This window comes from Telmatherina bonti (genome assembly GCF_933228915.1).
Source record: "Telmatherina bonti genome assembly, chromosome: 19".
Taxonomy (NCBI): Eukaryota; Metazoa; Chordata; class Actinopteri; order Atheriniformes; family Telmatherinidae; genus Telmatherina; species Telmatherina bonti.
Window position 1 is genome coordinate 20147228 of NC_136617.1, and position 24163 is coordinate 20171390.

Below are 24163 nucleotides of genomic sequence, written 5' to 3' on the forward strand. Positions count from 1 at the left end.
TCTCATCAAAGGCACTGCAAATTAGGATGTCAATTTTGTCACAGTCATCTGTAGCAGTCCTCTGCAGCCAGCGGTTCAGCTGGATCTGCATCTTGCCTGCTGCATGCTTTACAAGCTTGGTGAACAGCTGCACAGTCATGGCCCCTGACATTGACATGACGGCCCTCCAACAGGCTCTGGAGACCAGCAGCAGGGCTCAGATGACCTGTCCAACCTGGAGACAGCTGTGAAGTAAAGTTTCCAGACAGACTTTATATCCAGCTCAAGTCCATGCCTGAGGCTGCTTATCTACTGAACTTTATTGGAGACAGGATTAATAAACTTAATAAATAATAATAATAAAGATGGCTTCAGCAGTGGTATCCCATTGATCTACAGCTCTGATGGTGACGGTGAAGTGAGAAGAGAAAACTGAAGTCCCTCTCCTCTGCCATTGCAAGAATAGCCTGGTCTAGCAATGTTTATCTGGGGTACACTAGCTGGGTAATATGCCAGTCCAGTGACTTGAAGCTGCGGGTTTTACAGTCGTTGCCCTCAACACTCGCCATATTCAGAGTTGTCATCATTCAGCTCCGGACAAGGCTGAGTCAAAGCATGAAAAAACAACCTCCCAGGACCAGATAAAGACGAGCTCTGAGAACACGGTCGATATGACAGAGAAATAGTCTGTGCGTGAACTTTAGCGCTCCCTCCAGCTAACCCACTAGCGCCAATCACTATAAGGCTACTCACTCCCGTCGTTAGCTATCCAGCTCGCTGGATGGATAAAGTCCAGCGTTGCATTTCAGAGACTAAATCGCCGTTTCTGGCTTTAAGCGTCGCTTTTCACGGGCTGCACAGCGGTAAACCAATATCCTCAAAAACAAAGTGAAGACACTAGTTAGTCCACTCGCTACTCGCAGGGTTGTTTTGTCTCGTCGACCTCCTTCCACGGCGGACGGTGCTGCTGCTGTCGCTGCTGAAGCTACTCATACAGACCACTGTTTGTGTCCCAGAATGCCAAGTAACCTCTGCCCACATGAGCCTTCGTTTACTGACCTGAACCAATCAGAAAGCTCCGACTATTATCGCGAGAGTCCGCGGGGTTGCTCGACAAGCTGTGTTTGTTTTTATCTGTTAACGTGGATTCTGCTGTCAGACACCACGGTGCTACTGTATGAGCAGAAGACACAATAACACCGCTCTTATCTTTTCCTCTGCTTGTTTGTTTGTTAAGAACTTCACATAAAATACACGACTACGTGAATATTGGTGATTTTTTGTTTTTAGAATTAGTCTTGATCAAACTCATTGAATTAAATTCTGGGATTGATAAGGAAGATTTAAGAACACTGGTATTTTTTTTTTTTAAACGATATGGGTGGAAATTACCTTTCTGATGAAGGTCTGTGCTCTGCCTTTCTGGTTCTGGAATTTGTGATTTCTCTTTTGACTGATTAAATAAACAGATAATTAATGTGGAGGTACTATGTCATTTCTTTTTTTTTAAAGAAAAAGAGACACAACAACAATAAATACATTACTTTCTTTTCTTGTTCGTCTAAAATTCGTCTAACCTTGGGTCAATTACACATTGCACGAATAATCTATCTCTCACCAAAACAGAATTGAGAACCTAGTCTAAGCTCTTGTTTTCAGTACAAACACACACCTTGACTGTTTCAAGAATTTCAGCTTCGTTTTTCTCAGCTTCTTTGCACATCATCCAACCCAAATCCTAATATGGAAAAAATATTGCAAAAAAATAAGAATAAAGAAACAATCCTAATAACGTATAATGAAAAAGAGATTAAAAACAATTTTTTTAAAAGAAGGCAAAATACCTGAAGAAAAAACACTGAATAACAATTTGAGGAATTATAATGTAACACAATGTTGGAAAAAATCTCTAAATCCCTCACACAGGAAATGTGTTTTATAAAGATTAATTAAAAATCAATACATTTTAACATGCTCTAATACCATACTGGATTGTCTTGTTTGTGAGTATAACCTGAAGGTAAAATTCCTGTCTTGCAAGCTTTGCATAAATTCATGATGAGGGGAGTGAAGCAGACAATATGTGCATTGATGCATCTACTTCTATTCACTGCCTAAGTTACCGAGCTGAGAAGTGATAGTCCCTAAAAGATTTTATCTTTTCTTCACTGTGGGTCTTTTTCTTTTCATCTTAAGACCCAGGACCATTGATTATATTAACCAAGTTAGTCCTTTAAATGTCTTTTTCACACATTTAATTAAATTGTGTTTATTTGTTGTCACTGCAGTCCACTAGATGGAACTATTGCACAGTTTTTCTATTGGTCCAAGCTGCAGGGCAGTGTAATTGTTTTTCTCAACGGAACTGATGACATGAGGCAAAACACTATTTTACTCATTGGAAATAAATGGAAGCTCATATGAAAGTCAAACTGATTATAAGATTTAACACCTCCCACAATAAACTATAACTAATGGAAAATGCATTACCGTATTAAACATACCTAAATATTTTGCTGTTTGCTGTCTTCTAAAACTATTTATGTTCATGAAAAGTATCATATTTGCAGCAAAATATGGTGTGAATTTAAAGTTTTTGTTTGTTCTTTTGTTTTTCTAATCTAATCTAATCTAATCTAATCTAATCTAATCTAATCTATAAATGCAACCACAATATGTAAGCATCTTAACTCAAAGTCTAATGGTTATTGTTCAAATTTAAGGGGAAAGTATTATTGAGGGGAACAATTCCCTGCTAAATTGTGGAGTTCAAAACAGCCTTTCATCTTAAAAACTGCCACGAATGATGAAGATCATATTAAATTAAACTTCCTAGAGGGGGAAATGTCTAAGGACATCGTTTCATTCAAGTTGAATCGACCTTTTATATGGCCTTTGTACCTTGTACAATAACTTTTCTATATATAGCACTCCTGTCTTGACATATTTGTGCTGCTCATTTGGCTGCATGTGCCATGCACATCCCCTTTTCCTACAGTGATGCTTTCTGAAGGTCGTTGACAAAAGCCATATTTTATTAGTGATCTGTGAAGAGAAGTTTGTGAACTCTGTCTTAAAGGTTACAGGAAGAAAAGCTGTTGATGCTGAGTTGAGGAAGACCTGTATAGTAAAGGCAGACCAAGGAAATCAACACCTCACAGGAAGTCTTTCAACAAAAAAAATAAAAGCAGCCGATTGGACAACTTCTGCGCGTTTGTTCCCATTATGCAAAACAACAACAAACAAAAAAAAAAAAAAACAACACATAATTTTCCAGGGAATAGTTGGGTCAGTGTATTAAAATCTGAAGGATTAAAAAAGAGCAGAAGGAACATTTGAGCTCGCTCCACGCTTTAGTTTGAAACGTGTGTCTGTTTCCGTCTCAGTGCACAGCAGCGCAAAGTCTCCGTGTTTTTTTCTTCTCCCACCAGTGTCTGTGATCAGCGTTAAGAGGCTCACGCAGACACATTCCGCTGCAGTTTACAAGTGGAGCCACACTTTGGATGATGGATTGCTCAGAGGAGGTTCAGACAGTGTCTGAGGAGCCCAGCTCACAACTAGAGCTTAAAAAGGGAATGTCCATTTTCATTGATGTGAGTATATTTTCCTGCATTTTTTTTTTTTAGAATAAATGATCATCAGAGCTCTTTTTCATCTTTAACTGCAACTACTTAAAATGTGCTGTCCTAAAAATACTTGTAAAATGTTCTTTAGTCTCTATTAGATTCATTTTAAAAAGTTAACATTCACACACTTGCCACAGTTGTGTCTTTTCTGATTTTTTTTAAATTGTTTTCAAAAAAGCATAAAAGATTTCCCAGTGAAATTAATTTTCACAACTGACATTTACTGAGCAATTTGTTGTAAGAATTTCCAGGGGAAACAAACCACTTTTGTGTTCATGAGCAAATATCACATTATGAATGAGTAATAATGCATTTGGTTTTTATTAAAGTCAGTGTAGTTCTTTTTCACCTGAATCTAGTTCAAATTAAAATAGCAGTGCGCGCGCACACACACAGAACTTTAGATGTAAAATATTTCTCAAAACAACAACCACAAATGCTGAAATTTGGGTAATTTGATTTATAGATCTCCCACATAATAAGTAAACCAAACAATTTTAAATATTATAATAGCCTGGTATATGTATTTGAGCTGATCATCTCCCAGGAGCTTTACCTTTCATGCCTTGTGGTTCTTACCCACCACCTCATTATATATCCCCCATTCCTCCGACCTTTCATTCACTTGTGATGTCTTCAACAAAAACCTACTGGCTGCCTTCAGGTTGAGAGAGAAGGCAGGTGAGGATGCAAAGGTAGAAACTATTTCAAACCTCTCACTGATGTCAAAACAGACCCCCTGACAAAGAGAGATGGAGAAAAAGCAATGTTTGGCTTCCCAGACAAACAGACAGTTACTTCTTTCCATATATAGAGCATCAACCTCAGCTGGTTGCCTGTTTGTCACAGAAAAATAGCCTTGAAATTCTCAGAAACTTTAGATGTTTTATTATTTCTGCTGCACTCACTCAGTATTTCTAGTATGTTCATTATTTTATTTTATTCATCGCAGATTTGATTTTTTTAAAAGCTGAAATATGAAATGGCATCAAATGAGACCAAGTCTTGGATCTTCCACTGATGACTGCCTCAATATTAACTTGAATAAGCTACAATGTGGACAAATGTTGTCATGAGATATAAATTAAGAAGAAAAGAAAGAGAATTGATCAAAATTGTGGAACAACTTAATTGGAGACCTCAGAAAAAATAACTTCTTTTAAAATAGTGCATGATGGCTTTAAATATTTGGGTATTTTCATAAATAAAATATAACTAAAATAACCAAACATAAAACACTCAGTAAAAATTTCCTCCCCCTCATTTAGTGCGATTGAGGAAGGTTTAAGGAGATGGTTGTCTTAACCTCATCTTTAATGCGCAGGGAACACCTTATTAAAATGTCTCTTTTGCCAAAGTACCTCCTTCTCTTCCAACATATTCCTGTACTCATTTCTAAAAAAGGTATTTGCTAAATTCTATAAATCTATATTAAAATTCTTCTGAATGGGTAAGCCTGTGCGTGTGCAGTAAAACATATTGTGGCATCCTAAGCATGTAGGTGGTATTGTGCTCCATGACTGCTGGACCACCAACATTCACAAAATGTTATACTGGATTGATAAATCTGTCATTAGTAACCCTTCCTGGATCCAAAATGAATCCTCTCATGTCAGACCTCTTTGAGATAGAACATGGCGGTGCTTCTCGCTGTCTAGGCTAGTCACTGACATCTGCATTAATCTAGTGGTCAGCAACTCAAAAGCTGGATACAATTCAGAAAACGTTTCAGTTTGCAAGACCGGTCTATTCATGCTCTAGTATCCATAATCGCAATTTCCAACCATCAGTCATCAGTCTTGGTCTGATAGATAAGTAGTGATTAATAATGATCTCTCGGCAGTGGAATTCTGTTTTTTTTGTTTGTTTTGTTTTTTAATCAAGCACTTTTTTCTGAAGATTTGACAGACGCTTTTATCCAAAGCAACTTAAAAAACTTAAGACATGCAGGGAGAACATGCAAACTACACACAGAAAGGCCAAACCCCCACCCAAGGCCTGAACCAGTAGCCTTCTTGCTGTGCGGCTGCAGTGCTAACCACTACTCCACCGTGCGGCCCTTATTACCTCATTACCTAGGTATACACTCTTTACGTGCTGGTAAACCTCAAGTTCATATTGTTTAGGTCCCATATTTTTAATGCCGTGGATTTAACGACTTCAGTCCAAAACATTTATCGGAACAAGACATAGATCTCAATGTTGAAGAAGATCAATGTACATTATTCTTAAATTAGGACACAACTTCTCTATCTGTGCCAGAAAAAGGCTGATTCAGTGCAGATTCATACTCTGGGCTTATTACATTAATGGTAGACTGTCAAAATATACCCAAATGTTGCATATGCCTGTATTGAATGGAAATTAGACATTCTGAGCATTGTTTGTTTTACTGTTTGTGCTCAATCTGTGGAAGACGTGGGTTGTTGATGCTCAGTGAACATAATATGCAAAAAAAGTGGGGCAGCCACTCATGATTAATTTCTTTGCTGATGAAAATTTATCATATATTAATGATTAACTGCTTGAATCTAAATAATTTTGAATGATCTATAACTCAGTGAAAGAATTGACCTAAAGTCAGGTTTTACCCTGGCAAGAGTAGTTTTAATTTAGCCTTGTTGAAGATAAGAAAAATACTGCACAAACATACAAACTGATTGTTTGCCTTAGTTTTGCAATTAGCAGTATGTTTTAACTGTCTGTTTATTTGAGTGTGGTACACTTGTGAGACATAATTTAAAGCACATAATATGCACATAAAAGCATAAACATGCTGGATGTATGATTTTCAGTAGTGTTTATTTATTTTTATTTTTTACCTGTTTGTAGCTACAAAAAATCCTCTCACCTGAGAGGTTCTAGTTCCTAATGTGGTGTTTAATGTCCAAATTCTGCACATGTGAAAATATGACATGAAGGAAAAAGTAAGTAATGCTATTTTTAGGCCGGTTTGAGCAGTTTAAAGCTGATGTGGTCCACTGTGTCTTTCATCTCCTCTGGACTCTGGGGCAGCACGATCAATAATTCAACGACACACCATTTTTGCAAGTGTGATCAATGATCCCTATACTTGCATACACACACACACACACACACACACACACACACACACACACACACCATACAGACACACTTCTCTTAACTTTGATGTGTCACCTTTTATGACATCCCTCTTTTCCTCTGTCTTGTTGCAGATTTTGCGGCGGGCGGATAAAAACGGTACGTGCCTGAACATCCAGCTCCTTCCAGACTCATACAAACACACACTTTTCAGTCTGAAGTGTCACTTCAACCTGTATTTCTCATGTGTGACAGATTTATTTTCTCAATGAAATTCTGATCATGACTCTCCACTGATATTTTTAGTTTCCATGGAAACTAAAAACATGGAAACATGAGATTCTGTTGCAGAGCAATAATGAAGAAAAACAGCCAAAATTTGCACAATTTAGGGACACTTTTATCATGTCAGTCCGTATCAAATGACTTGGAGCTACTTAGTTGGAAGTAAAAGGGAAAGTCTGCCTTTATTTCACTTGCTCTTTCATGGCCACAGTACACACATCCAAACACACACAGCTTATTTTCATGTTAACAAGGGATAGTGGACAACAAAGCAGAAAGACATGACGCTCAAAAAGAAGCAGTCAAATAACTCAGTGAATATTTTTTTATTGCCACACAGACCTTTTATTTTAATTGTTTGATTTATTTAATTATGTCAGGCATAAATTTTGTTGTTCCTGCATATGAGGGGAGGCATGATTGCAATGTTTTTAGCTACTAACACAGTTACTAACACCGCTACAAGAGCAATATCATCTGACACAAGTCAGTAAAGTGCAGGGATCACATTATTAAGATTTAATGAGCTGGTCACGTCTTAATGATGTGTGGCTTCTGAGTTCTTTAAATACTGTGTTGGTTACTGGAAACGTTAAGTAAACAGTAGGTTTAGTATCACACATGGATTTTGGATAAAAATGTAGCTAATTTAAATTAATTTTAATGTTAAAATGAATTTTAATGATGTGCTATATTGCTGTGTGCTTTTGGGTTTTTCGTTCCCTGCTGTACATTTTGTTTGTCTCCCAATGTCTTCTGGAAATCTTTTTTTGAATGTTTTGATGCTCGTTGAGTAGTTTTATGTTTCTATTTGTTGCTCAGACGTGCTTTTAGTTTACTCATCACACCACTTGTATTTTGTAACTCCTCTGCTTCCTTTGCTTGAGTGAGGATTGTCACCAGATATACCACCAAGTTACTGTTTTGATTTTCTGTGTTCAGTTTGCTTGTCTGGGCTTTCTGTTGGATTTTGTTTTTGGTTTCCTTTCAGCTGAAGCATCTTTAGTTTTCATTCAGTTTTTATTCAGTTCAACAATTCTTTATCTATTTCTTCACCTGCTGAATCTCTGCTGAATCTGCATCTCTATTACATGCACCACAACATCTGTCTGTCCAAGGTGCTTCATTTGCTGCTTGAAATGCAAAGGATGAAACACAGATAAACACAGACTTCAGGAATCACAAGCTTGAGGGGCATTGTGTAAAACAATGTTTTGAGCATACACCTAAAAATATGAAAAATTCAGGGATTTAAATGTATTAATGGAAAATTTAATTTCAACAAATATAGATTGAATATCATATCTCTGCTTGAAAGGAGTCTCTTTTGTTGCAGCAGTACATGCACCTATAAATACCACCACAAAGACTTCTCATCATATTCTGTATTAACTTCATGTTTTTTATTGTAAAATTCTATTCATCTTGAATTGGATGCCAGCAGCATCTTTAAAAGAGATCATGACAGGGGCATGTTTTCTAGTGTGTTGCATCATCTCTTCTTTTAACTGTCCATAAACTGAGACCAATCTCTCGATTTCTCTTGGATCTTTGTTTGATCATCGTGAACGCAGCAAATGTTGCCCCAAAATCTGACATATCATTCAGAGTGAATGACGCCTTCACCAACGCATGAGTTATTCATCACATGTCATCAAAGATGTGGGGTTTTGAATTGAGGACTGAGAACAAGCGGGATGATGGTGTTGCTCTTAGAACTCAGGAGCCATAAAATACATTATTTTTAAAAAAGTATGAAAATAATAATTATAATAAGCCTAAAGAAGGTGGTTGCGTGTCTGTATGAGTTTTTCTTTTCTTCACGGTTGACTTTAAACTTGTTTCATCTGATGCAGCTATGAGCATTGGAAACTGGTAACACTCTTTAGAAGTATTTTGAATCCAAGCAGTGCTTTTTACTACAGAAGTTGTATATTTTGGGATGTAGTGATGCCTGTAGGCTTGAAGATCACAGCCTTCCAGTCCTTGTTTTCAACCTCACCCCTTGTGTACAGAGATCTGTGGATTATTTGAATCCTTTATTTATGTGATAGTAATGATGAATGGTGAAGAAATCCCAAAATTCTTTGCAAATTTAGATTTTGGATTCTTAATTTTTCCGCAGTCTGTCTGAAAGTGGTGGATTTTTCCTCTGCACCTATTTCTCTAATGCTATATTGCCAAATAACTGGAAGAAATCACATTATGATTTATCTGTTTTTGTGTGTTTGTATATGTTGATTTATTTTCCTAATTGACAATGTGTACAAGGTGTATTGTTCCTTCTTCAATTTATTCAATATGTGCATCATAAAATGTGAATCCTTTAAAAACAGAAAAAGAAAAAGAAACATTCCATTTTTTGGCTAACATTTAGTATTGTGTCTTTTTACTGTTATTAATTAGATTAACCCTTTGATGCATCATTTCCACTACTGTGGACACATATTTAAAAGCAGTTTTTGAGTGTATTCATAAATGAAAATGGTTTATTGGCAATTTTGCCACTTCAGTGGACATTAGGAGAGTCACCCAAGACAATGCCACTCACTGAAGAATAAACTAAGTATAAAATTTCATATATACATGTAGCTGCAACTTCACCTCAATAATAAATAGGACATGAAAATGATGTCAATTTTTATAGAATATTTTTTATGTAAATATGACAATATATTATTTTTTAAATATTTCTATAGAATAGATCAAATAAGTATATAAATAAGTAAACTAAATAAAAAGTCAAATAATATTAAATACACCGAAAAGTGTCTCTGTACATGTCTGTAGGAGTAGAATATTACATGTGAAAAAGTGTGGCATTTTTTTTAACAATTCATATACAGTATCAGAGGGTTAAAATTTAAAATAAAAATTAAACCCAAAAATTTTAGGACTGCGATGGACTGACAACCTATCCACAATGTATCCCGCCTTTCACCCTGCTATTTGCTGGGATAGCCTCCAACTTCCCCATGGTCCTGAATTGGAATAAGCTCTATAAAATATGAGTGTATAGATTAAGAAAAGGTGCATTCTGTAATTTAAGCATCTCAACTCTTGGATTAAGAGTTAAGATTTAAGGTTTTTCAGATAAGCTATTTCACGCTGACTGTGTTAGTGAATGGAGGTGTATGTTTGTCAAGTCAACACACACTATAAACTGTTCAGCTTATGACTCACACAAAATTACTTTTAACTGCTAATGAGGCTAAATTTTTCATTCAGTATTGTTTGCTCTTAAATATTTTGCCAGTGTATGTGTTCTGACAGAAAATGAAAAAAAATGGAATCAAATTTCACATCTTTTAAAAAGGCAGATAACTTTTTATGAAACAGCTTCTGTTTGAAATGAGCAATGTAGTGGCACTAAGTTGCTAAACACATCATATAAGCAAGCCTATTTAAGAAAAGGAACACTTTATGTATTTTTCCCTTGTGTTTTGCTCATTAAGTTCATGGAAAAAATTCAGTTCATGGCCTCTAAGAGCCAAAGTGGAAGGGAAGCAGATTTGCTTATTTGAGGTCCTAAGATGACCAAAAATAGCTTGTCATAATTATTCACATGGCATAACATACGCCATTATCTATTAAATACCCATCCCACGCTGTGAGTGATTTAAGGTCTTCTCACACAGTACAAGTTATTCCCAAGTTCTGTTTTCAGCGTTGTACATATACATATATGTATGTATTTATATATACAGGTTAAAACAGGTTTGATATATGTATGTGTATATATATATATATATATATATATATATATATATATATATATATATATATATAAAAACAATGAGTCATGTTTATTTGCAAGTGTCTTGTCCTTACACCATCTAAAGCAACATGACAGTAGTATTGAACATCACCTCCACAGCAGGTCAGCAATGGAAAGTTTAACATCAGCCACCTCATGTCCATATAAACAGAAAGACACTGTTGGAGGCAGAGCTGCTTGAGTTGTCAGTGGTTTTCTCTGTTGGCATTCTTCAAGATGATATTTAATGTGGAGCTCTCTCTTTTGAATTTCTTTTTTTTTTTTTCTCATGAATATTTTGTTTTCCTGCTGCTTTAGAAAATGCTTTGCAACATAAAAGTGACTAATTGTTTGTGATTCAATTACTGTCATTTTAGTCTAATGGCAGGAATGGCAACGAGCAAACAAATATTATTCTCTTTTCCTCTTTGAAAGGGAATTTGATGCCATTTTAGTCAATGCAGACATTATGCAGACACCTATAGTTTCTAACAAACTACATTTTTCTGAGTCATTTGTTTTCACCTTCAATTTATCAGATCAAGACAGACATATTCAACTGACCCATTTTCATTATAAGGAAGAAAAATATATCTTTACAAGCTCTAAACCTTTTTGTTGCATTTTTATCACAACGCACCTGGAGACAGAAACCAGAATGTTTCTAAACTGTCTTGACTCTGCATTGAGATAATTTGTGATTTTTGTTCCCAGATGATGGAAAACTGTCCTTTGATGAATTCAAATCCTACTTTTCTGATGGAGTCCTGACGGCTGACGAACTGAAAGAACTCTTCCACACAATTGATACTCATAACACAGAGTGAGTCACATAAGTACTTCATCTTTTAGAGAATTTATCAAAACTCAGAGGACAGAGCTGACTTAGGGGCGGACAAAAGGCTTGCTTTTGCATTCATAGGTGTTATAATAAAGATGTTTTCAGGCCAATATTTACATTTCTCTTTCACATTTTTTTTTAAATGTTGAGGAATCAGAAACCATTTACAATGATACAATTATTACTTTCATACAGATAACGTAGTTTCCTGTTAGACTGCAAATGGTGGACAGTTTTTATTTTTTAATATGTATTTACACAATGTTACACTAATAACATCAGAGCCAAAAGCTGGTTCAGATCTAAATTTTTACACATTCCTGCACTCATGAGCTTAGTGACGTCCTGCTTCATCTGCTTCACCCACGCATAATATGCCATCACCTCCAGTAAATGTCAAGCAGATATGTGCCTCTGCTTATCCGTCAAGTTGCAGTTTACATCCAAGTCAATCCACACTTGACCTCTGAGTTTATTTAATATGTTAACAATTAATGATCATACGCTGTTCAATTATATATAAATACTTCAATCACAGGTATTTTAAAAGAATAGACTTCAGCATTGACTTCCGGCTGTCAAATTTTGATCTGTTACAGCTTGATTCAGAGTGGATGTCTGTGCAGCATGAGAAGACTCCCTTGGGCTGTTGATGTAGATGAATGTGCTGAAACATAAAGCATGTTGCGAGTGTAGCTAGATACCATGGAATGGCAGCCAAATGTTTTCTTTTCCCCCATCAGCGGTACCAGGATGCACAGTGCACAATGGACTTTTCTGATGAATCATCCTTCATCCTTCCCCAGAGAAGGCTTTCATCCAGATTGCTCAAACCCAAACTTGAATCTTGGTAGTAGTTCTGTGATGGTTCGCTTGATCATGTAACAGTGCAGTATGCTAAAGACTCCTCTTGGGAATATGTTTTGAGTGACCAGGGGCAAAAAATTCATAGATTTAACGCAGGTGCTAAATTCCCTTTGAGGCTCCGATAAGAAGTAATGATATGGACTCAGATCACATCCTTTAATTCTTTATTTTATTGATCTTATGGTCCTATATGGTCAGGTATAGTTTCTGAAAGAAAGCATGATGATAAAGCCAAAAACAGGCTATTAACAAAGGCTATAATTTCATTTATACTATATCACTGTGCATTCTTGCAGAAACCATACGTGACCCTGGTTTGCAGTGGCAGCTGCAGACCTCATTTTGTGAGGCATTATTTTATATGGGTGCATGTGCGTGGTTGTGTTTCTGCATGTTATGTTTGTATGTGTCTGAATAAATGTATCATGTACATGTGAGAATTGTGCTTTTCTGGTAGAGGATGGAAAAAGGTAGGGAGTGTTCAAATTTTTAATGTAAAGCATATTGAGTTTCATTTTTATGAATGAATAATTGCTCTTTATGAAGTATTTGATTTGATTTATTTAGGAGCCCAGAGCACTACGGCTGCCTATTCTGTTGCCCGACTGGGGAATTTTGTGTGCCAAGTTTTTCCAAGTTTGTGTCATGTTTACGGTTGATACTCTACATAAAAACAAAAATTCATTAAGCATTACTAGTTAAAAACTATTCTATTCTACGGTCATTTAGCAGACGCTTTTATCTAAAGCGACTTACATCTGAGAGTCAAACATCTTGCAATATGACACATAGATTGTCTCTAAGTCTCATACATCTCCTATATGCTTTGATGATGCAATTAAGAAGCTTCTTCCTGCCACCATTATCACTGATTGATTTAAATTTCCCTCATCACTTGTATAGATTTGTTTCACAACATATTTAAGCTATTATTGTTGCTGAAATGTCAAATATAATAAACTTACACTTAACAAATATATACTCAGGTTCCCTCACAAGAGGAGTCAATGATTGATCAGAGGAGCATTGTCATAATGGTGGCGGAGGTGTGGTCTCATATGCAGGAGACGGGAGTCAGGAATGGAGAATGAAGAGGATTTTAATCCAGGACGCAAACGAAGGCAGCCCTGATATGGAGAACATAGGGAACTGAACTAACATGAGGACGAGAAACAAACACAAGGAACTATGGGTAAATTAACACAGGGCGTTAACACAAGAAAGTAACACGGGGAACTAAGGATAAGTTAACACAATGATTCAGTGACTGGGAGCAGAAACCAAGCCGTATATGTACAAACACAAACAGAACAAGACACAGGTGGAATGCCTTTACTAATGAGACCAGGTGAGCTAATGAACAGGAAAGCAAAACAGGAAACTAGACATAAGGAAACCAGGAAAACTACGAACTAAAACAGGGAACCATAGCTAAAAGACATCACAAGAAACCAAGACCAAAACCATGGAACACAAAACATGACAAGCATAGAGGAGATATTAATCACATATAATCTCTGTCAGATTATTTGTTGGCTCGGTATTTAATAGGAAAAAAAGTAATGCCATTTTTTGCATGAACAAAGTTACAGCATCATATTTTTTCTTTGTACAAGGAGCTGGTTTCTGGCGAAGCCAATCAGCTGGAAAGAAGCCAAAGAAAAGGAAGAAAACTTGTCATTGCTCTTCAACACTAAAACTTAATTTTTTGTGGTAAAACACAATGCAAACTGCACTAGGCACCTGATACTGAGAGGAGATTGTAAAAAAAAATCATTACTGGGAATGGAATCACGAAGGCTGTGTCCTTATGTCCACACTATTTCTGAACCCGTTGCTTACCACATAGGGCTACACTATGTAGCTCACTACCTAGTGAACTCATTCAATTCAGACACAAAGCTGGCTATTTTGGCCTCGTCACAGATGATGTGATTACTGACTGTCACCATTGCAACCACCACACATCCTTCCAAATTCAATCAAAACTTCTGTGAAAATATTTTCTTTTCTTTTATTGTCTTTTATTCTTTCTTTGTTGCATATTTATTTATTTTTTTTTTTTTTTTTTTTTTTAAATGGGATACAAAATGGATGAACTGGGTTTTTTTTTTTTTTTTAACCTGCTTTAACGTTTGTGTCATTTGCACCACTTTGAGCTCCACATGCACTGTGGTCTATATTGACTTGTCTAGTGACCATTGATGCTCACCACTCTTCAAGATGCATTGTGGGTAAATTTGAGTGCACTACTTTTTTTTCTCCCTGGACATTCGGACACCCCTAGAAAATGGCATGACCACTATATGGGGTACTGTATAGGGAATAGTGTGGACATTCGGGCACAGCCCGTCTTTGCTTTTCTGCCATTTGACTCCACTGTTCTATTTCTCACAGCATTGTATTGGAATTAACAACAAGGTTAATGTGTCCAGAGCAGGCATTTTAAAATGAACAGCACCTGCATAAACCAGGATACAAAATGCTATATGCATACAAGTGTGTCCACAGATGAAGTAATGGCACAACTGGGCTCAAATAATAAGAATGGATGATCTATACCCTGAAATTAAAGTAATGTTGAATCCAGATTTTTATACCTTGGATTTTGCCACTATGTCCCTAAACTGTGACTTATTAAATACTGGGAATTTTGGAGTGACCCAATGAGCCAAGAAATCCTATAAAAATAGCAGCAAATTTTAGTTATATAACAGTGGCACAGCAGTGATTGCAGAATGCTTCTGTTGTAGGGATGAACATGCCCCTTAGTTTTGTATCATGTTAATGATGAGGTCTGTCTAAGTCACGTCTAGACTTTCCTGTTACAAAACATACACAGTGACATTGTCTCCCTGTGTAAGTCTAAAACATGCAGAAAAAGCTGCACAAGTAAGGAAGCAAGCTGAACTATACTAATTAGTCCTTTGGAAAATTGTTAGTGAATGCAGTAAAAGTGAAACATGTATAATAAGCTGACTCAACATATTACTTCACCATTCATTAACTTGTTTTTTATGGTAATGTAATATATTTCTCCAGCCTGCACAGACAAGTAGACTAAAATATGGTAATGAAATAAATTATAACAATACATGAACTCTTTAGACTAAAATGAAATCATTAAAAAAAAGTAAAATAAACAACTAATAATTACAGTAAAAATGAGAAGAATTAAAATAAGAAGAAGAATCAGTGATCACAATTCACTTTACTGAAGATCAGTTTTCTTCTTCTACATGCTGATGTTGGCATCGGGAACATAGAAAACACAAAACAAGACATGACAGATCGCATGCATTTGTCAAATTAAAAAATTGCATGTGTCAGGACTTCCTTGATTTCAACGAAAACAAAAGTGAAATAATAGTTTTTGGTGCTAAGGAAGACTCAAATTTAGCACTCAGTTTTAAACAACTTTCTTAAGAAACCTTGCCAGAAATCTGGGAGAGGTCCCCTCCTGTGTTTCCTCATATATGGGCAAAAAATAGCAGCTGAGTCTATGTTTGGACACTTTAGACACCCAAATGCATCTTTTTAATCAGAGGTGCTACTAAAGAAACACAAACACTATTTTCTTTCCGTTAGGGAATTTGAAGGGAAAGGCTTTTCCTGAAGCGGTATGATAGTGAATATAAATTAAAGTTGGTGTATATCCTTGTGTGAATTATCCTAGAGGTTTGCCTCAATATTAGTTTATTATAGTTTATTATTAATATGGCTTAGTAAATAAGCTTATCTGACTCATGTTACATCCTTTAGTAACATAATGACAGTGTTTTCCATTCAGTTAGGTGCTCTGAGCCACAGCAGCTTATAAGGCTTGAAGAGGGATGGAATTGCTTTGTCTAATAGCTGCTGCTTCAAATGCGACTTGATCAGATCATCACTAAAGGACTGCAGGATTGCACCATGATGCACACTGGCCAAATTTCTGCATTTATGTAAAGAGACCACATTAGTTTTCTTTGCAGCTGCACACATATAGTTTGGAGGTGTCCTGGAAAAGGTTTGAGTGCCTTACTCTTCAGAATCAGTCTGCTATTTGCTCAGTTTGCTCTGATTTGTCAAACATGGATGAATGCAAGACAGCTGCTCATTTTTTGTTTATCATGTGCCAGACAAGCAATTAAGCAGGCATTTTGCAAATGTTACATCACGATGCAGCTCAGTAAAGGAAGAAAAGCTGAACAAAAAAGGAGGCATTTCAAGCAACAATGTTTTTCACTTGACACTGCTGGAAAATGTTTGTTTTTGTTGCATTTTTTATTAGATGCTGTTTGTTTTTATTTTATAGTTTTGACTTTTTTATTGCATAGTATTGTGGGCAGCAGTGCATGTGCTATATTAATAAAGCTGATACTGACCTTGGCCTGCTATTAACTATATTAGTAGTGGTAGTATTGTCGAGTAACATATGAAATATCATAGGTACTTTTTTTTCTCTTCTGTTCTTTGATTTTCAGATTGGTCTCACATTCACACGAACTGAACAAGCCAAATGTAAACAACTGTATAATGTATACATCCAAAGTGTGGACAAATTATACACTCACTGGCCATGATATTAGATATACATGTGTAACTGCTTAATACAAATATCTAATTAGCCAATAATATGGTCACGACTCCATGAAAAGATTGTGGCAATGACTTGCTAAAGTTCCAGCTTACTATCAGAATCTAGAAAAAGGGGATTTAAGTGACGTTGAAGATGGTATAGTTATTGGTGCCAGACATGGTCTGACTATTTCAGAAACAGCTGACGTCTTGAGATTTTAACATACATCTATGGGGTTTACAGAGAATGGCCATTGAGCCGCAGATGTTTCCATTAAAATGCCTTATTGATGTTAAAGGAGCAAGTTGGAGATGGTAGAAAATCAGAAGTAACTCAAATAATCACTGATCAGACCCAAAGTCAGCAGAATTCTGCCTCTGAAAGCTAGACATTGAATCTTGTAGTAGAAGGTTACAGCAGCAGGGCATTCATTTTCCACTCTTTTTTAGACAAAAGCAGCAAAAACAACCCGCACATGTCAAAACAGTACTACAAAAGGCAGGGAAAACGGTGTGATGAGTCTTGACTTCAGGTGTTGCTTTCAGACAGTAGGGTCAGAATTTAGTGTAAACATCATGAAAGCATGGATCCATCTCACATCGGAGATTATAATCATGGATGTGCAGCCAACAAATCTACTGTCATGCTATCATGTCAGTATGAAAATCTAACTTTCTGAGAAATGTTTCCAACACTTGTTGAATCAAGGCTTCATTTCTAAATAATTGTCAGAATTTTGAGAGAATGTTCAAAATCTTCTCTTTTTTGTAAAACTGCCCTCCATAGATATCAGATCTGAGCTCCATGTACATCTAATTCTTTCAAGAGTACATGTAATAACAATGTTGCTTATCATATAAATTAGTATTTACAACCTGGCATTCAAGGGGACCTCCTCAGTAGCACAGGAGTCCACAATGCTTTGGCTGTTTAGAGCAAGTGTTATTTAAATTGAGGGGACATCCAGACAGAGGTGAGCTGAGGTGTATTTGCTTAAGTTTTTGTCATTTGGGTGTTTCATTCACATAAAACTAGTGTTTTGAAAACACTAATTTAACATTTCATGAATGATGTGTCTGAGAAATGCCACAGCAGAGATTATTTGTTCCTTTATTTAAAAAATAAAGAGCTATCAGATGAAGAATACCTTAACTTTTGTTTTAATAAAGGAAAGGAGTTGGAGAGAATACATCATTTATGGAGTGAAGCAGCTAATGAATGCACAAAACCAAGCATGGTTGGCAGGCACGGTATACACAGCTTTTTGGTATTGCATAAAGGGGGTCCTCAGAGTAAATATGTTGAGAAACTCTGATGTGAAGAATGGTCTATCTACCAGTTTCTTTACTTACTTCTGAACCTGCCTACACTTTTATGAAGTCAGTCTCAAATAAATGTTTTTTAACTGATGTGATCTCAGTTTAATTTAAAACCACAGTTTTGAAACAGTGCTGACTGAATCCCTTATCATCATCTGTTATCATCACAGATATAAGAGTAATGTTAGATGGAAAATATTCCTGTCCGCTTTAATGCTTTGTCATCAAAGATGGTGGTCAACAGTGTCAAAACAATAATAAAGTTTAAAGTTCACACATCTGCCTGCATCCAGGCCGAGCACATAACATCATCACTTTCACCACCTCTGCCATCATCACTGAGCTAAATCACAAACTTTCCTCTGCAGACTTCCAGTTAAACTGGAGCAAACAAAGATACCAATCTCTGTGATACAAACACAGAAGGGGGCAGATGGTAAAGTTGTTTGGAAGTAATTTAGAAGTCTTGGATCGATTCCTGTATTGATTACAGAATGAGTCACCATGCTGTGCAATCTGTCCGACAGGCTGGCAAGCCTCTTCAGGTTGATGTGAAACACTTTTATATTTCTATTAAACAGACATACCTAGTATGCCACATGTATCCTGCATATAAATGATTTCTTAGTTTAAAAGTTTTTCCAAAAGTGGTGAGTTTTAGTTTTTGTTTTGTCTGTCACATCAGAAAGAAATTCATGATTTGTTACATGGTCTTTCCTCTAGTTTCTTCCTCTGAGGTTGAAGTGTTTTTTTCTGTTTGCACCAATTTCGGGCTGCGTATTTTTGCCTCTGTGAACAACAGCCAGCTGGAACAGTTAAAACCAATCTCATCCCCCAAAATGAAATAAAATATTTGTTGTCTCTCATAAAGCCAGCTGAATAGTCAAAACAGTCACTAATTGTCCTCTTTGTTTGTTGTCACCACCTCACTTTTTTCAGTGCATCTTTTTTCCATCTGTTGCTTTCATACTGATATATAAACAGACTTCATAAAAATGCACTCATGCATGAGCATTTATCATAAACGGACAAAAATTTCTTAAGGGTTTTCTTTGAAGAATTTTCTTTCCAGCCCACTTACTTCTCACAAATCCCTCTAGATATAAAAACAACTAAATAATTCATAATATATTTTAGCCCCTCAATTTGTCATCACTTGCTGATTCACCCAATTAAAAAGCTGTCCATAGGAAGAGATGAAAGAATTGCATGTACCTTGAAAAACATGTTTTTATTAGCTTTTGTTTGTTTGTTTTTAATCTTATTGTCTCTCTTGTGTTGTGTTTTTGCAGCAATGTGGACACAGATGAACTCTGTGGTAAGTTCAGCGTTCTAAATAAAAAAAAACCTTTGATAAATAAAATAAGAGAGATGTTTTGCTAACTCACTTTAAGCAGCATTATCGAATTGTATTTGTGTGAGATTAAGGCATCTTTTCCTCTATGTCTTTATTTCTTTCATTTTTGTGATTTAAAGAGTATTTCTCCCAGCACCTGGGTGAATACAAGAAAGTTCTTGCTGCTTTAGAAGACCTGAATATGTCGATACTGAAGGCAATGGACAAAACAAAGAAGGTAAGATGACAGAATGTGATGCCACAAGACAAATGCACACACTCTGACCTGGTAGATGTACAACATAAAGTTGTTACCTGTATCTGCTTTTTTAAAATGTTTTTTTAAGTTTTTAAAAATGTTTTTAGAGCACAACATTTTTTATGTTACATTGTTTTCCAATTTCATTTATGTTTCTGCTGTGAAGAAACATGTGTGCAGAATCTTAACCCTATAATATCTGTACTAAGAAAAAAACCAAGATAAAAATGTTCCTTTGTACTTTGCCTTTGGACAATAATAATGATAATCAATACTACTTTAACTATGCTGCAGTAACGGTTAATAATATGGAAGACATTGTTTCATTAAAGTGAAACTCGACACTGTAATGAGATAAACACGTTTCACATTACATGCAATACCTTTTGAAGAAAATTCATCATGGCAATAACTAAGATTACTGCCATTTATTTCTAAATAAACTACGTTTGTTAAAAACACACTTGTCTTTATATTCTACAGAAATTTTGACACATTTGTGGAAGTTAACCAGTGTCAGTTTGATGATGAGAAAATGTGCTAAAATATCAGCTGGAATTTAGTTGGTCTAATGATTTGTTAAAGCATGTTAAAGCATGACCCCAGCTTATTGCTACACATCTCTTCCAGTGTGCTGCCCAGCTGGCTTCATCAGATCTCCCATTAGTCAGATTTCCATTACAGAGCCAAAAAGGACGAGTCATGGCTCAACATGCTAATTAACCACTAGAATAAAAAAAAACATGCTGCGCTGGACCTGCAGTCAACAAAGTCATCAGACTAAATGGACTACAGCGGCAGTGCCAAATGATAATTGCTTTTGATTCCTATGTACAATGTCCTCTTGATCTTACTGCAAAGCTGTCAGAAGATGAGTGAATTTTACATTATAAAGAGAAGAGAATAAGGAGGATGAAGGCGGTAAAGGGGAGAAGACTAAGCAGACATCACTGAGGGTAAATGATTAGACATTCAGGAGATGACAGATGAAAGATGACAAATGTGAGACGTTGGAGAGGTGGTGAATTAGATATGCAGGCAGAGCTTTTTTTTCTCTCCAGCAACTCTCCATTTTTCTAGTAGCTCAACTGGTGCATATAACACATGCTGTGAAGCTGAAATCGGTCAGGTCAGATCTGCACCAGTATCATGGACTGACTGGGAGTCAAAGCATTCATTTGACAGTTGTGGGTTTTTTATTAGAAAAAGAGAAAAAGAGGCACGAGATGGCAAACAATTTAAATACAATTTATATACTATAACAACAAAGACTGATAATAATGATAAAGGTTTGATTTTGGAAAAGTTCAGAAATAAATTAAAAGAATGATGTCACAACAACCATTGTTCAGAACAATTGGGGGAAAAAAACAAAAACCAAAGATTCATTTAAACCCTTAAAATGTTTACAGATCCACGCTTTTAAAAAAGACAGGTTTTGAAACTATTAGACCTGAGTGCAGCAGTGAAGAGCAGTACTGGCAGGTTTTGTCCTTTGAGAAAGAATTGCTTGCCTTGCTCTGGCTTTTAAAAGCCTTCATTCATCTCTCAGGGGGAAAAACAGGACTCCAAATGACCTCTCAGTCAGTCTCAGAAACCTTTTTGCTGTTCCTCTACAGACTCTCAAAATGAATATCTGACCTTGAATGAAAACAAATTACTCTGCACAATCTGGACAAAACTAGCAATAACAAAAAATGAATTTTCAACTTTGAAAGACATCCAGGATCTCCCACTGCTGATGTCCTCTCACACTTCTGACCATCTATAAAGCATATGCCACGCCGTTGATCAAACTTTTCTGGACCAAGACGTGACTCACAGCACAAATATAAGTAAGACTGTGTGACGCACTACGTTTCTCTGACTGTTATCGGGTATTGGCTGCGAAGAGGGGAACAGATGCTGCATTAGTCACAGACTAAAGCTCAGTCGTCTCTGTTGAACTGTATATGCATTTGAGTGGGTGGTCTCTGGCTGTGGATGTGTGTGAGTGGGTTGGTTGTATGTGTGTGCATTTGAAAGGTATTTTGATTTTTTTTTTTTTTTTTTTAATAATGGCTATGTGCACACAGGCTATTTTATGTGCAAGCATGATGTATTCATGCACATGTGTGGGGGTGCTGGAACAAGAGTGTGGATCAAAGACAGATATACTTACAGCATGGATCTAATCAGAAGCACTCTGGGTTTTATTCAAACCAAAGCCATCGAATGGTTTGCTTGAATTCAGGGAGCAAAACTGAATTGAGATTGAAGATAAAATAATGGGAACGTGTTTATAAAAAACATAACAAAAAAAGCAGGTTCATGTGGTATAAAACATCCTTTCTTTTTAGACCCATACCTCGGGTATGAAAGACTGGCATCTGTGGCAAACTCTTGAACAGCTACTGGTTAAGAAAATTTTGAATATAACACTATAACACATCACAAACAGAGTATTCTCTTTGATTTGGCAACAGGCTCACAGTTTGAACTGTTTTTGAGTGACTGCTGTCTAAATCTGCATCCTGCTCCAACTAACCTGAGCTTCTCTTATCATACCTGCAGCTAAACGAGAATATTTTTCTGATATATTTAAAATAGGACTCCAGCATTACTGAACTGTAAAGATTCTTATTTTCTCAAGTGCAGAAAAATGCTAATCAAGACAAACATCAGGAAACTAAAGTGTTAAAAGTGTTGTTTCTGCCATGAGTGTGTATTTTTGCTGCCAGTTGGCCCTCCGGGCCAAAGCTGTGAAGCGGGGAGAAACAGTGCAGTGTGAGGCTTGTTTATCAGATGAGAAAATCCTGACATTATGAAACAATTTGCTGTTAACCCTGAGGAAAACCTGGAGAACTTCTCAGCTCATTTTAACATTTAAAATGCATTGAAGGACAGAAAAAAAGCACAAAAAATGTGTTGAATTTTAAAAGTAACTTTCTTTTTCATGAACAAAAATTAACGCCTGTTAAGACGTTGAAATTTAACCTATTTTGAAAAAGACAATAAATGGAGACTTACATGTGAATTAAAGCATATTGCAAAATGAAACTAGCTCTTATAAAGATTTCTCAGCTGAGGGGTGACTGGGGGACAGGTAGTTTGATTTAATTTGCATGCTTTTGGCAGCACAGCAGGGTTACAGACTGACAAAAAGAAATTGCACAAAGCTAAAAGTAACAACAACATTCAGCCCTCCTGCTTCGTTCCAGGAATACAAAAGGACATGTCTTCAAATTGTTGACTTTATTTGCTTCCTCAGCAATTACAGTTAGACATAAATAAATGTGTCAGTGATGTTTAAAATGACAAGGTGTTGATGACTCCTATAATACAACTTTCCATCACCACAGAAACATAATACAAAACATGTCATCTCATACTAATTCTGCCGACACCTGTTGTGCAATCAGCATCAATATATTCCTCTAAAGGTGTCAGTCATTTTCTTAGTCTATAACAACAACAACAACAACAACAACAACAATAATAATAATAAATAAATAAATAATATTAGAAGGAAGGATTTATTTGCTCCTTAGCAGAACTGAGGACAGAATTTTTAGATTTATGTTCTCAGGCTTCTGTCCTGTTAAACCAGTTGCCAGTGTGTTTCTGGAACGTACTCTTTGCTTTCAGACAAAGCTGTTAACAGACTTATCTCGAAGATCTTATATATAACTTTTATGCCTACTTGTTGTTTTTTTAATACTGAATTTAAAAAGAAAATCTATAATTTACAACAAAAGCAAAAGCTTCAACATCTCAAATGCATTTCATGTTTTTATTTTCTATCGATCCAAAGAAGTAAGAATTTTTTCAGGACAAGTTTAAAAAAAATTTGGGTCTTCTAGAGGTTTTTTAAAATGAGCACTTAGTTCTTGATTTATGAAAGTTTGAATCTTTAATCTGCTTTGCAAAGTCCTCTTTAGCTACTTGTTATGAGTTTGTTTAACTTTCCTGCTTTCATCTGTGTTTCCAAGCAGCTTTTCTCAGTGAAAAGTTCTGAAACACCAACTTTGGCCACCAAATACAAAACAAACAATATGTAAAAAAAAAAAGAGGCATTTGAAATATGGATCATAGCAGAGACATCAAATGACTAATAATGCAACAAATCGCAGAGTCATAGGATTTCGACATTAATTCAGTCCCACAAATTTGTTCTTCCTCACTGTCTTAATTTAAAGCCTCCACTTTTGATTTATCTTCTGACATCTTTTTGTAATTACTGGAAGTATGGCTAAAAGATTTCTGTCATCTGACCAGTGTGAGTGATAAA

At 36.0% G+C, this 24163-nt stretch overlaps 2 protein-coding genes across 2 annotated transcripts in view; one reads left to right on the forward strand and one right to left on the reverse strand.

Moving 5' to 3' along the window:
- tmem64 (transmembrane protein 64) overlaps positions 1 to 641 on the reverse strand; it is a gene marked incomplete at its 3' end in the record, with an annotated part of 11432 nt that extends 10791 nt beyond the window's left edge. The window contains exon 1 of the mRNA XM_079259114.1: positions 1 to 641. This exon is cut by the window's left edge and continues 554 nt beyond it. Within this exon, the coding sequence (XP_079115240.1) occupies positions 1 to 157 (157 nt within the window). The 5' untranslated portion in view covers positions 158 to 641.
- A 2841-nt stretch (positions 642 to 3482) lies between these two features.
- Positions 3483 to 24163, forward strand: part of necab1 (N-terminal EF-hand calcium binding protein 1) — a gene marked incomplete at both ends in the record, with an annotated part of 38566 nt that continues 17885 nt past the window's right edge. The window contains 5 exons of the mRNA XM_079258607.1: positions 3483 to 3572; positions 6803 to 6827; positions 11425 to 11533; positions 19591 to 19616; positions 19775 to 19872. Coding sequence (XP_079114733.1) covers positions 3483 to 3572; positions 6803 to 6827; positions 11425 to 11533; positions 19591 to 19616; positions 19775 to 19872 — 348 coding nt within the window. The remainder of the gene's footprint in view (positions 3573 to 6802; positions 6828 to 11424; positions 11534 to 19590; positions 19617 to 19774; positions 19873 to 24163) is intronic.